Genomic DNA, 14,168 nt, shown 5'->3' on the forward strand with positions numbered 1-14,168 from the left:
TGAATGCCTACTGTGATCCAAGCACCATGGGATAGAGCTGTGAATACAAACATCCTATGTTCCAGAGGAAAAGACAGGGAATAAGTAACTAGATGCTCGATTATTGTTCTGTGTTTCCATTACTCCATGCATTGTGAGAGACGGATTTTATGAAAATACAACAGAAAGTGGTAACTCTTGCTCTAATCATTGGATCTCAGATGTCTTGTCATGTATTTCAGTCATCCAACCTCATTCCACAGGTTACTGAGCTTGTGTCCTGAGTCCTCAGATTATGATTTGGAAAGGTAGTCGTTTTCTTTAAAAAAAAAAAAAAAAAAAATATATATATATATATATGGTTGGGCACTCTTATAGGACTAAAAATGAAAGGAAAAAACCAGTGTGCTTGTCATGCAAAGCAGGATGCAGAATGACTATACACTAAATCACAGTATTATGCACTTATCACAAAAATCATTTTCAAATCTGATATTCATCCTCCCAGTCAGAGAAGGCACGCACTAAAAGTCTCTGATGCAAAGCTCACATCAGGATGGCAGGACAGTGATGAGGAAACTTTAAGGCATTTTCTCACGTGCTTTACTCTAAGGGTGAGTAGTTATTTTTCATCTCCTCGTAGCTGTATGTTATAACAAGATGAATGGGCCTGCGGCTTGCCGGAAGCCATAACTCTCTATATAGTTGACATGACTAGATTCCCAGTTTTGGCCTTTGAGAGCTTGAGAGTAGAATAAAAACATTGACTCCTCCTGACCTTTCCACTGTGTCTTCTCTTGGCAGAATATCTCAATGCATAATGCAGTTGGTGGGGCCATGACAGGGCCCGGAACTCACCAGCTTAGCAGTGCTCGGCTGCCCAACCACGACACCAGCGTTGTGATTCAGCAAGCCATGCCGTCACCCCAGTCCAGCTCCGTCATCACCCAGGCACCTTCCACCAACCGCCAGATTGGGTAAGGAGCCCTTCTCGGCTGTCCCTGGGTCCTGGCTGGAGCTCAGGAAATGTTCTGGACTTTCTCCTGGTTTCTGATGCTCAGATTGGTTGGTTTTTCTGGCCGGCATGATATTGCCTAGAGCACAAAGTGATGCTTTTGATGGGAGAAGGGAAGAGTCTCCGCTTGGTAGAAGCTGTTTTGATCCTGGACTTTGGGTGGTAGGGGTGGGGTGGGGAGCAAGTCATTCTGTGTCATCATTTCTTCAGACAAGATTTGTGAACTTTAAGATGACTGTGGGAAAACCCACGGTTGTTATGGAGACCAGAGTATAGTGCACAGAACAAACATGGTGGAGGGAAGTTCTACCAGCTCAGCCTTGTCTCCAACAGAGTGTGCCCTTCCCTTCCTGGGAGCTGCCACACTCATCACCTCATCTTCTGTGTGCAGCAATCCCTCCTTGTCCGTGAGAGATAAATTCCAAGCTGCCCAGTGGATACCTGAAAGTGCAGATAGTACCAAACCCTGTGTATAATATGTGTTTTCCGTCTGATAACTGAGATAGCTATTAAGTGACTACTGGGTGGGGCGTGTCCACAGCCTGGACATGGTGGACAGGGAGATGATTCACATCCTGGGGGGCATGGCTTGGGATGGCATGAAGTTTCATCATGCTACTCAGAATGGTGAGCAGTTTAAAACTTGTGAATTGTTTATTTCTGGAATTTTCCTTTTAATATTTTTGGACCATGATTAACTGAAACTGCAGAAAGCAAAACCACGGATAAGGGGGACTACCGTATTTCCTTAGTCGTCCTGCCCTTTGCTCATTCTTCCCTGCTCCTTCTTCTTGTTACTGCCTCCTTATTAGCCCTCTCCTTCCTCTGCGTTGGTCCATGCTGATTCCCGGAGTAGACAAAACAAAGAAAGCAGGCCCCTCTCTCTCATCTATGCAAATAGACAATACTGAGGCGTTGAGGAAAAATTGGTGGAAAGATCCTGTCATTGAACCCCAGACACTCCATGTCATGTGATGGAAAGAGCTCTCCCTTCTGGGTATCCTGTATTAGCTCTAGCCCCTTGCTATGCGAAGTGTGGTCTGAGGATCCATAGCGGGGACATTTACAGGGAGCTTCTCAGAAACGCAGTATCTCTGGCCCAGCTTCCTTATCCCCAGAATGAGGATGGTGTCTGTTCTTTCCAACTTCACAAGAGTAAAGATGAAATCAAAGATTTAAGAGCACATGGATTCTTAGGAAGAAAAGGTAATAACTTTAAGCCAAAGAGCTGTGATAAAGTTCTGTTGCTGGCTGCTGAGAACTGGCTGCTCTACGCTCCCAGAATTCTCTGTTTAAATTGAGAAGGGGCACTTGCTGTGTTTGGTATGTGCATCAACATTCAGTTTGAATTTTCAGTCAAATATTGGATGTGATAATTAAAAACTTAGAAACTGCTCCACAATTTGTCAGTAGGTCTTTTCCCTCTTGTTTTTCGGTGCTATAAGAATTCCAGACCCGCAGAGAACACTGGCTTATTCCTCCCTAGGATATTCCAGAAGGGGCACCTTGTCTCACATTTTCAACTTACCAGGATGGGCTGTGACACATTAAGACCCACCTTAAGAAATGAGAGTAATGGGTAAATGATAATGACCATTTTGTGAGTTTGCTGTGGGTGCATTTGGTTTTCTATTCAAGAAGCAGAATATTAACCTGGCCCTTTGAATGCTTGGCTTTGTTGAAAGGAGTCAATGCTAGGTTAGTAAGTATCTCTGCTGAAGATTTCTTTTCTTCTCAAATGACCATGAGAGCAAATGTTGCCGCTATCTAAATCAAGAACCCATAGTATGCTAAGAGAGTGGGGTGGATTCATTAAAGACAGCATCTAAATCTCCAGGGACTTTTCTCAAGTGGCTTGGCTTTCAGCAGACAATTCACAGTTAGGCCAGCTAATTATAATTATTTTATTTTTCTTTCAAGGGGAAAAAACATAAAATGTGCTAGAGTTTACTAGCGGTTTTACAGCATTCCTTCCCCCCTGGAGTTCTCCTGCCTCCCTCTCCCTGCCACCCCCCACCAACTACCCTTTTGGAGGCCTTTAGTATTCAGCCATTGTTAGCACAAAGCTGGTCTTTATGAAACAGTCTTTTGAGGGCTAGCACTAAAGTTTAAGATGAGTGCTGACTCTGTCAATAATTTACGCAGCTGGCCCAGGACTGTACATTTGGGTGACATTTGTAGGCCGTGTCACCATGCCTGGATGGAGGCGGGTGTTTCTCTGGTATGGACGCCTTTTGGACACACTCCATCTTCCCATTTATTCTCCAGCCTGGGGTGTTGTGTGTCGCTCCTGGTGTGTTCTAGGAGATAATTGTCACTTTTAGGACTCTGTCCCATTGCCAAGCCTGAGGGAGGCTATTTCTTTCATTCAGATTCCTCCCTGGTGTGTTTGCCATGTTGATTCAAACCCACACATCTTGTCATTTCCATTTTTCTCCATCCAAAACCTTGCCCAGATGATCCTGGAGACTCAGCAAGAAATAACCCAATCCATCTCACCAGTGGATTCAGTATGAAACTCTAGGTGGTAACATTTGGGGATGGTTGACTCTTTTATTTCTCTCAGGAAAGAGGAAATGAGTACTTATTTGAAAACATGAGTTCCCTCTAGGGACTGTGTCTTTAAATGAGCATTTGAAATTGCAGATAGCTTTTTTTTTTCTTACTTTATTTTATTTTTTTGAGGCTGCACAGAACCATATTGTAGTAATATTCTGATTTTTATCACAACCTCAAATATTTAAGTGTCAAAATCTGGCCAAGCCACCTGCAAATGTTTGCCATGGCTACTGGCCAAGAAAAACAGCAAACAGCAATGAAAGTCTTCATTCAGGCTCAGCGCTTAAGCTACATCCAGCCAGAAAGGCTGGGTCCCACCTGTGCCCACGCACAGTGCTCTTGTGCTGCGGCCAGCGGGTGTGTTCACGGCTGAGACTGTGTGGGAGAGGGGGCCGCCTGGCTCCTGCTCCCCCATCTTCCCTTCCCTTCTACCAGTGCTTGGCTGCTGCAGGCAACCCCCTGTTCTCACTCTTCTCTGTCTCCCTCTTTTCACAGTGCAAAATTTAAGCTTGGAGGCTTGAATGTATTGAGAGAGCTATCGACATAAAAGACTTGAAAATAGGAATAGTGCCAGTTATCAGGGAGGACTTTGGGGACAAAGGGTAGGCATCCTTGTAAGCATTTGATTTTCATGCTTTTGAACAGGCACTGAGCCAAACCAGACCAAAATGAGTGCAAATGCAAAAATCCAAAGAAGTAATGTTAAAAGGAAGTAGACAAACAACATGTGCAACTTCCATTCCATACCACAGCAATTCATACCATGCCCTGTGCTCAATTCTGTGAAAGTAATGCCATTACCTCAATAGAAACCAGAGGTAAATATGAATATCTCAAATTGCTCTTGTATGGTTGGGCAGGCTAGAAAAACACACAACTATAGAGAGTGTGGGAGGCATCCCCAAACTAGTGACTACTTGTGCTTATTCAAACTGGCAGACGCTCTGCCGGGAAGAGTGTCTTTGGCTGACTGATGGTAGCATTTTCAGAGATAAGTTTCCCAGATGGAAAAAAGAGTGAGCCATGGGCTGTGGGGAAGACAAGTGAGACAGAAAACAAGCATGTATTAAATAGAGATAAAATCGATTCAGCCTTGAACCAAATATGTGGCAGAATCCAAACAGTATCTCTCCTCCTGTCATTTTTATTAGCTATCATGTAACAGGCTCATTAATTCAGGCTCAAGTCAGCAAAGCCTGGGAAAATGGCGGAAGGGTAGGTAGCACTATTAGAAGTTCACACACTCTCTGTCTCTCAGTTTCTTATCATCTAAGACATTTTTGTAGGAGTCAATAGTCAGTTGAGTAGATGGCTGTAATCTTAATAGATCCCAGCTTTCTTAACTGAGTTGATTCTTCTTTATGGATAAGTTATAGTAGATAATTTACACTCAGTAATTCTTCAGGAGAGCAATGAAGATAATATGGAATTTGGAGTTCTACAAGAATGGATATCAATACAGAGTTCTGATGGGTTATGGGAGACACTTCCAAAATATTCTACACATTTTTTTCTTACCCTTTACTTCTTTGTAGGGCACTGGCCAAATATGTCTAACATCAGAATATACAAATGTGGAGTATTCTGGTGAAGAGAATGAATTGGCCAGCTGTATCAGGAAACTCAGAAATATGTTCAACAGAATGCATATATGAAGACATTTATGCGAAAAAATCCTCCCTGATTTTACACCAATTTTAATCCTGGAACATATATTTCCACATGATGCGTGGCTTAGGCATTTGGTTATAAACCCTATTTGCATGGGGCTGTAGCTAGGCAGTAGAGACATAAAACTTAGCCAGAAATTTATACAAAATATCATAGAAAAAAATCTTGTTTTATGTAAAGATAAAGAGGTGCCGGCCGGGCGCGGTGGCTCAAGCCTGTAATCCCAGCACTTTGGGAGGCCGAGGCGGGTGGATCACGGAGTCAGGAGGTCGAGACCATCCTGGCTAACATGGAGGTGAGAACCCGTCTCTACTAAAATACATAAAAATAGCGAGGCATTAGTGGCGAGAGCCTGTAGTCTCAGCTGCGCCCAGGAGGCTGGTGGGAGAAGATAAGCAGAACCAGGAGGGCTGCAGTGAGCCGAGATCACGCCACTGCACTCCAGCCTGGGAGCACAGCGAGACTCCGTCTCAAAAAAAAAAAAGATAAAGAGGTGCCAAGACTTACCATGAATTGTACCTCCTCTTACCTTTTCTGTGCCTCTTTATCCCCTTTCTCTTTGCAATCCCAGATGCTATGTGTCATGCAGAATATTAGATGTAGTTCAGTTGACATAACTGAGGAAAAAAACCAAGCAAACAAAGAAAAATAATAATAAAAAGAAAAGCTGATTACATCTCAAAATTTGTTGGTGGCAGAAGCAATGTTACGAATCATGTGGCTTTGCTGTGTGAGTTAACGTTCCTGACCAGTGTTCCCTCAAGATGAGAATGTTAATAGATTTGAGGGGTTTGTGTCATCGTTGCTGGGTTTAGGGGAAAGAACAGTAGAAAAATCGATAAATGATGCCATCACTGAAGGTCACGGCTTAAAGAAGACCTAAATAACAAAGCAGCTTACAGGTTAAGAATGTGTTTGCCTTGTCAATGCATATGTGTATGAATCCATTTTTAAGAGCTTTCTAAAGCTCCTCGAACCAAAGTGAGCATGAGTAAGACTGTCACTGTCTACTATGGGCTAATGCTGGGGACATTCAGGCCAGCCTCCTTCCTGCTGGAGGCAGCGGGGCAGCAGGTCCCGGCTTGTCACTGGTCCTCAGCCCTTAGCCAGGACAACTTGAAGCCCCTTTGAGTAATGCAGACCAGAAGTCATTATTTCCTGCTTTGTGTTTTGCTGAGTATCACGGCTATGAACATAGCTTTATTGTTGGAAAGTTGCTGGATCTTTCACAGCCCCAAAAACATTTACGAGGGCCCTTCCGGGGGATGCTTTCTGGGAGGGTTGACAGACTTAACCATATGGCTCCCGTTAAATCCCATGCAGAGCCTTGAGAAATTACCTCTGACAAGGGGGCCGGCAGCCTTCCACTCACAGGGTTTTATGTGTGGAACGAAACATTAAGTACTGATACTTGAGGAAATATAATGTTTCTTAACATTCAAAAGTTGTAACACCACATGGTATTGTGGTCAGATGAAGGGGTAGAGCCAGAACATGGGAGCACATGGCTGGGTATTCCAAGAGGCAGAAAAATACCCCAGCTCTCATCTCTGAATCTGGTTCTTGCCTCTGATTCTTCAGGCAAGCATTGTGTCTTGGTGTCGTCTCAGCTTCCCACCTGGAACACAGTAAGCCTGCTCTACTTGGGAGAGAAAATCGGAGGTAGCTCCTCGATGGCTCAAGCCCTTCATTAGAAAGGGCCTTGATACTGACACTGAAGAAGAGAAAGGAAGCTAATATTTATTCAGGACCTACTATGTGCCAGGCACTGAGCTAGCTTTGCATGTTATTTCCTGTAATTCTTCAATAGCTCAGAGAGGTAGCTGTTATTTACCCCAATATTAGTGCTCCAAGAAGAAAAGTAACTTGTCCAAAGTCACCCAGCCAGGGAGATAAACAGAGTTTTGAATGAGTCTATTGGACTCAAAAGCACATGTTTCCCCATGTTCCTGACCATGGCAATACCAGTGCCATGGAAGACCCATGAGTGTGCCTGAGACTGGCAGAATCATCTATGCACAGGAGTTAGCTAATGCTCAGTCTATCTGGTTAGAGTGACAAACACTTCATCCCCTCATGTTTAAGGAAACCATAGCATCACAGAGAAGTGACAGCCCTGTTGCCAACATTTGGTTGCTCTACATTTGGCTTCTTAGCTTGCAGGAAGACCACTATTCCCTGCCCAAATGCAGTTCAACTTCCAGATTTGTTCCACTTCCTGAGGGGACAGGTGACTTTGCCTGTGAGCTTTTCTTGGAGGAAGACTTCATTTCTGGAACTCCTACACAGAACCTGGCCCTCAGAGTTTCTGAAGCTTCCATGTAAGTGTCTCAGTGTGCATTTCTTCCCTCCTGTTTTTGGAAAAGATAGGCACAAATGAGGGACTACTTCTACAGCAACTAGCCTGGGATTATTCTTTCTGTGCTTATAATAAATCTAGACATTTGTCCTTTTGTGCAACGTATTGAAAAGATATGCCTGGAAGACAAGAGCTTGCTTGGAGCAAAACCGTGTCAGGTCAGAGGGGAGTCAAAGAAAAGCATTGTCATGGGTTTTAGACATTCAGGCTCTGCCATTTAAAAGATTTGCCACCTTGGCTAAGCACTCAGCTTCCCCAGACCTGGTTTCCTTTACCTACATATAAAGGGGTTAGCCAATTAATTGAGTCAGTCTCAGCTCCAAAATTCTCATTCACTGCCTCTTTTCTGTCTCAAATTTATTCTCTCTTTTGGTTTGTTTTCTTCCAGGAGCCAAGTTTGGCAGAAGCTCTAGATTATCTGACTTCCTAGATATGTTCACATAGCCCAGAGAGTGAGAACAGAATAGGGTTTGGGAAGAGAAGCCCACAGCAGTAAAAGGGAGGGGTCCTAGCATATGACATCAGAGAGACTTGACTTGTAGGCTCAGCTCTTAGGTGAATAACAGCAACCTCTTCTCTTTGTCAGGTGCTGTTTACAAGGCACATCTCTACTAGTTTAGCATGCATGATTCTGTTACCTGAGAATTAATACACCCATTTTGCAGTTGAGTAAAGTCAGGTTCAGAGATTAAGTGACTTGCCCCGGGTCATAGTGATAATGGCCAGAGCCAGAACTCGAATCCAGACCACCTACTCCATGCACTATCCCATAGTTCCCAAGAAACTTAACTTGCCCAGGTTTAAGTTTTATCACCTGTAAAATTAGGGGGGTGGGTACCATTAGAAAATTCCCAAAATTCTTTTCAGCATTAAAATGTTAGTGATTTTCATAACAAATTTAATTTTGTAAACTACTTGATAAGGTAACTTCTCTGGGGACTCACTGCTGCGTGCATGACTAGGTATAGCTTCCTCTCTTGAAGTAATCTTATCAGGAAATTGTTCTTTTATTCTCACTTTGCTAACAGTGGCTTATTTTTGGAGCTTTAACTAGAAAAACACCTAAAATAGTAAACATGTGAAACAAGTCCAATCCAACATAAGAGATCTGGATGATGATTTTGCCAGACACAGTTCTATGGGAAAATGCAGTCCACTGTCTTATATTCTTGAACTATTATTATTTGGGGAATTATTTTGTGGAAAATCTGAAACAAAACTTTAGCTCATATCACTGGTTAGTGTCTTCTTCTGTGTAAGCGATAAGGTGCCTTGTGAGTGAATATTTGGGAATGAGAGTATGTAGTCTCCCGTAATGCAAACTGTAAAAATTAACTGCTCTTTTCTGCACTTGTCATAGTTCCTACATCAAGAGTGGCTCAGTATTTCCTGTTTACAAATCCAGAAGCAAGAATGAAAACCTAGCAGGTTCACATGGCTTGTGGTGTTTAGGGAAAGTCCCATGACTGAGGATAATCATTTATTGAAGAATATCAAAAAGAGTATTAACATGGGAAAATGATTAGTATGTGCAGTGCTCTGTGTGAACTGAGCATGTTAGGAGAAGGTTGAATTGAACCTGGTAATTCAGAGCTGGTCCTTTGGAACTGGAAGTACACTTGGCTTTTTTGAAGATGGAACATGTCCAAGTAATAGGGCGATGTCCCAGTGGGCATTTCAGATATTTGGAGCTTTTATATTCTATAATACTATATGTCTCACAAAATGTGAATAACACTTGTCTGAACTGTTTGATAGATTCTGAATTAAAAGCGAAGCATTAATCTAGAAATTTGGAGATAACCTATGATGCCCTTTGCATGTATGCTATATTCATGTAATCAGATACTTTGAGATTCAAAAGATAGCTCATTCAACAGGTTCTTTCCTATGCATTTTTAATTTATGTTTCACCAAATAAATTTTCTCTACAATCATCTTTTATATCCCTTCTAATGAAGATTTAAAGATTACATAAATAGCATTTTACTCTGATTGAATCAGAATAACACATAAACATCCAATTTGATCTTGAATTTTGAATGTAAAGGGAATCATTGATATTAAGATTCTGGTATATACAGATGGAATCCTATTTCAATGAGGCAGTGCAACACCATTGCTCTAGGGATAGAAAGCCAAGGCTGATGACTCTGACTGTACCATACATGAGCTCTGGACTTTGAACAGGCTTCTTTACCTTGCTGGGGACCTGACTTTTCCATCTTATAAAAAGAAAGAATGAAACTAGGTTGTCTAATAAATGCTTTCTCCTATCTCAAATTCCCAATAATTCTGAAACAAGCTCTTAGGAACAAGTGTGTTTCCTTATCATGGCTCACACCCTACAACAACACTGCTTGGCTGACCTAGACTGCTGAAGAAGAATTCTACAAAACACATTCACATTTAGCAGGTAGTCTAGTAATCCATTTGCCAGGTATGTTGTGCTTTTGGCAAATATCAACTAAAAGTTCCTGCAGAGTAATAAACATTCTTAACGGTACCAGACACATTTAAAAGAATTTGGGGTTTTATAGTTTTCCCCCCTTTGGCAAAGTGCATTCTGGCTGATGATTAGGCCAGCAAAGTCTGTAAAATGATAGGACCCTTGTGAGCATTGGGTAGCGACATGATGGAATGTGCGTGGTTTGCTTTTGCAGGGTCACAGACCTTTGCAGAGAACAGATGGCCCCAAACATCTTTGAAATGCTAGAAATGACTTCCTGAATAACCATATACCCATCATATCTTGGTCCAGCGATGGTAATTCACAAGCCAAACACACAGCACTTTACAGCTGACCCCCAATGTATTATTTTTAGTCTATGGAACGCATTAACATTTTCTACATGAATAATCATAATGATAACTGGAACCTGTAAGAGCAAATACCCATCCCCAAATCACTGAGCCATTGAACACTTGTCAGATGAGCAATGACATTCTTAGAATCTGTCGGGGCAGGAGGCTAAGCATTTGACAGACTCTCAGGGATCTCTGCTTAGCATGTCACTTCATCTCATTTTTCTCAAGAGTCTTGTTCAAATTGCATATTTAAAGAGATAAGCAGTAAGGTACTAGATTAAAGAGAAGATAAATGAAGTAGTAGCTGATTCCTTTCCAGTATTGTTTGGGTTGTGGGAGGGAAGCCTACTGGATGAATCTGCAAACTCAATGAAACCAGTCTAATTCTCACTTCCTTCCAAAGCCCCGTGTTGAGTCAGTGTATATTTTAAATGCCAAAACTAAACAAAAGGCAAACTATAGATGCATATTCCAAATCATAGACTTTATAAAGCGTTGAAAGAATTAATTTAATCCAACTAGGCTTCATACTGTTAGAGGTGACTGAGGAATTTTACAGACCAGGTACACCCAAATAAAAATCTGATGAAATAAAAGTCTGGAATTGGAGAAAGTTGAAGACTTTTAACTAAAAGGAAAATGAGGGGTGTGGGGGGCGGGGCCATGTGGTGTAAATTGCTAGATTTGTCCCAATCCCCCCGCCCCCAACACACACACACACACATACACACACACACACGCACACAGTAGATAGCTGCTACTTATTTAATGCAGCTCTGTAGTCAGGCACTTTGCAGAGAATCAGAGGAGTGAGTTTGTTGAAATCTCATTTGGCAAATTGGTGTGTGTGTGTGTGTGTGTGAGAGAGAGAGAGAGAGAGAGAGAGAGACAGAGACAGAGAGAGATTTTTATGAAAAGAGTGTGTGAAACTTTGGCTGCCCCACCTGAAGCCACAGACAACCAGCCTTATATTGGGGCCACTGCATTCCATAATTATTATTGCCATTAGGAATAATTATTATTTGCTTGGTTGAGTTGGCAGTTTGCAGCCTGCCTGAGACAGAGGCTTCTCAAAAGAGCCACAGAACACAAAGTCCCAACCAATCACCCACAAGTGCTTCAACATGTTTGGACGACGTCCTTCTCTTGGTTCATTTCATTGGGTTTCATACCCATTGAGCTTCAAATTGAATGAAAAGTGCATCAGTTACAAAACCAGCATGAATGAGTGCCAGCACTCAGGAAGCTTTTCTGATTGGAGGTCTGGATTCGTGGCTTTTCTCAAGTCTGGAGATGAAAGTTAACTTTTTTCGTGACACTGTGTTCCTCTAATTAAAAATAGAAAAATAAATAACAAGATGGGTCTTCAGTTAGAGGCTAGGTTCAAAATAGTCTGAGAGACAAAGTGCAGAAGAATGAGGAAACCCCAAGCCAAAAAGCAGCAAGGCTGTTTAGGAGGCAGAACAGTGACAACTTGAACTTAATTTTTTTCCCAATGTGTTTAACCTTCTTGCACACAAACTCCAGATTCCAGATTTTGTATTATTTCTTCTTTCCTTTGCTGTATCATTTTGAAATAACTGTGCCCGAATATTCCTCCAACCCTCTTTAGGGATCTCAGTAAGTGTGGTCAGGGGATGTTTAACCAGCACAGTGTTCACAACAGAAGCTGTGCCTGGTGAAAAGCCTCCCCAAGCCACTAAAGAGAAAAGAATATGACAAGACATTCTTCCAGACGTTATTTTTCCCATAGACTTGGTTGGTTCCTTGCCAAGGCCTGTACCACAGTCACAGGCAGAGGCCTGTGGGTGCTTAAAGAGAATAGCACACGCCCTCAAGTACGGGTGTCTCTCTCCTCACCTTTACCTCTTCCTCCCATAGTGGTTGTTTGTAGCTCAAGTGGCTGAATCAGACCCTTGAGAGCTTCCTAAAAAAGGCTGAATCAGAAGAAAACACCCAACAGCCTCCAGTTACTGTGTCAGGCCCACCTCAGTACAGTGAATGTTAGCTTTGTCTTCACAGGCACCCAAACGATCTGTCAAGCATCGCAAAGCCAACTGTGATTTTTAGACAGGGGAAAGAAGACCTGGGTGACCTCACTAGAAGCGAGGGAGGTGCCATGTCTGGGTCATCAATGCCTTGTCCGCCTGTCAAGAATGCAGGTGACTTGGTGCACACCTTCTCACAGATGTACTGCCAGAGTGGGGTGACAAAGAAGAACCTCCTCTCCCATTCTAGGCATTGGAAAGATACTTCTTTTGCTATTACCCTTGGCACAAAAGGTTCTTTGGGTGAATGCCCCTGTACGAATAAGAAGTAAATGAAAGTTGTACTGTAGTGATTTCCGGGGATTTGTGGTCCTGGATATTATATATAGAAAAACTGTTTAGTGGGAAAATATTACAAAGGAGCATTCCTGTCTGGGTTTTTATAAAAGATGACAAAATAGTGCTGTAAAGAAACAGAAATCCAGCACTTTTTCAGTAGTATTAAAGCCTGTCCTTAGGTAAAATTTCATGGGAGTGTGGAGTTGCTGCTTTTTCATTTTTCATTTGTTCTTGGAATTTAAGGGTAGAGAAAGGCCAAGGGAAATGGGCTTCATCAGCAAGGAGTTTAATAAAGACAGAACTTTAATTGGTTCATTCTCAATGGTAACCTTCAAGGGGAACTGAATTTTTACAAAGTCACAGTAGTGTATTGTTTGTATCAGTACTTAATGAGTTCCATTGTTAACTTTTACATCAAAGACCCTGTTGCATCAACTTCTTTTTAGTCTTATGATAGGAAGTGCTTGTTTTCAAGGTGTTTCCATGAAAAGCATTTGATCCTTCATGTTTCCATGATGGATTTCTCTGGAAAGCTGGGAGTTTTCCAAAATCTAACTGTTATATCAGTTTTTATGGTGATGGGTCTCATTTTTCTTCTAGTATACATTATCTTCTCTACTAATTGACTTAATTTTCAGTCCTTATTTCCAGTCAAGAAATGAAACAAGCTTGCAAATTTTGTTAATTGCACTGAAATTAGACGTGTGGTGAGTTTTAGAGGAGTGTCCAAACAGAGCTGGATTCCATCAGAGCCTTGAGGAAAATTAGATGGCAGACCCCAAGGGAGAAAAGGGCAGAACACAGGCTGACATATGACAATTCTTGGGAAACTATTTAAGTTTCTTGGGGAAAAAAAAAAAGATAGCTGATGGTTTTTAAATAAATAAATAAATTAATTAATTAATTAATAGCAGGCAGATCCCAGAACATTGTAATGTGAAATCTGGGTACCATAATATAAAGATGAATTATTAAAATATGGGCACCTCAAATCCACTAACTTGGGCCCACCAGAGCCTGCCCAGGGGCTGCCAAGGATGAGGGGTGTAGAGATTGGCCAGGTGGGCAGGGCTCCCCATCTCCCAGGTATGCCTTCAACCACCGCAGCTTCACATGTGTGAACTTAGTTGGGTTTCTGCATAAGCATTTCTTTGAACAAAGGGCTCTTCAGCAAGAACATAGTTTGAAAACTACAAAATTGGAAGATGCTTTTCTCTCTATGTACCACAAACAAGAGGAAAAGTGAGTTATTGGGTTATGATTAAGCAGGTATCATCTTGTAGATCAATTTCCAGGAGAACCAGTGATGCCATCATCATCATGGAAAGTGGATGAGATTGGACAGGCAAGCTGTAGCTTCCAAGGTGACTGGAGAGAGAATAAAACATGAAAGAACTTTTAGCAATTGGATGCGAGGGAAGAAAATCATCAGAAGGGAAACAGAGACTTC

The 14,168-nt window shown here is 42.0% G+C and overlaps 1 protein-coding gene across 4 annotated transcripts in view; it reads left to right on the forward strand.

Annotated features, from left to right (window-relative positions):
• Nucleotides 1-14,168, forward strand: part of CREB5 (cAMP responsive element binding protein 5) — a 415,931-nt gene that overhangs the window by 161,293 nt on the left and 240,470 nt on the right. For all 4 annotated transcript variants that reach the window (XM_017956829.3, XM_021935938.2, XM_017956826.3 and 1 more), the window contains one exon: nucleotides 784-956. In XM_017956829.3, the coding sequence (XP_017812318.1) occupies nucleotides 784-956 (173 nt within the window). The remainder of the gene's footprint in view (nucleotides 1-783; nucleotides 957-14,168) is intronic.

The sequence above is a fragment of the Papio anubis genome, chromosome 4, assembly GCF_008728515.1.
Source record: "Papio anubis isolate 15944 chromosome 4, Panubis1.0, whole genome shotgun sequence".
Classification (NCBI taxonomy): Eukaryota; Metazoa; Chordata; class Mammalia; order Primates; family Cercopithecidae; genus Papio; species Papio anubis.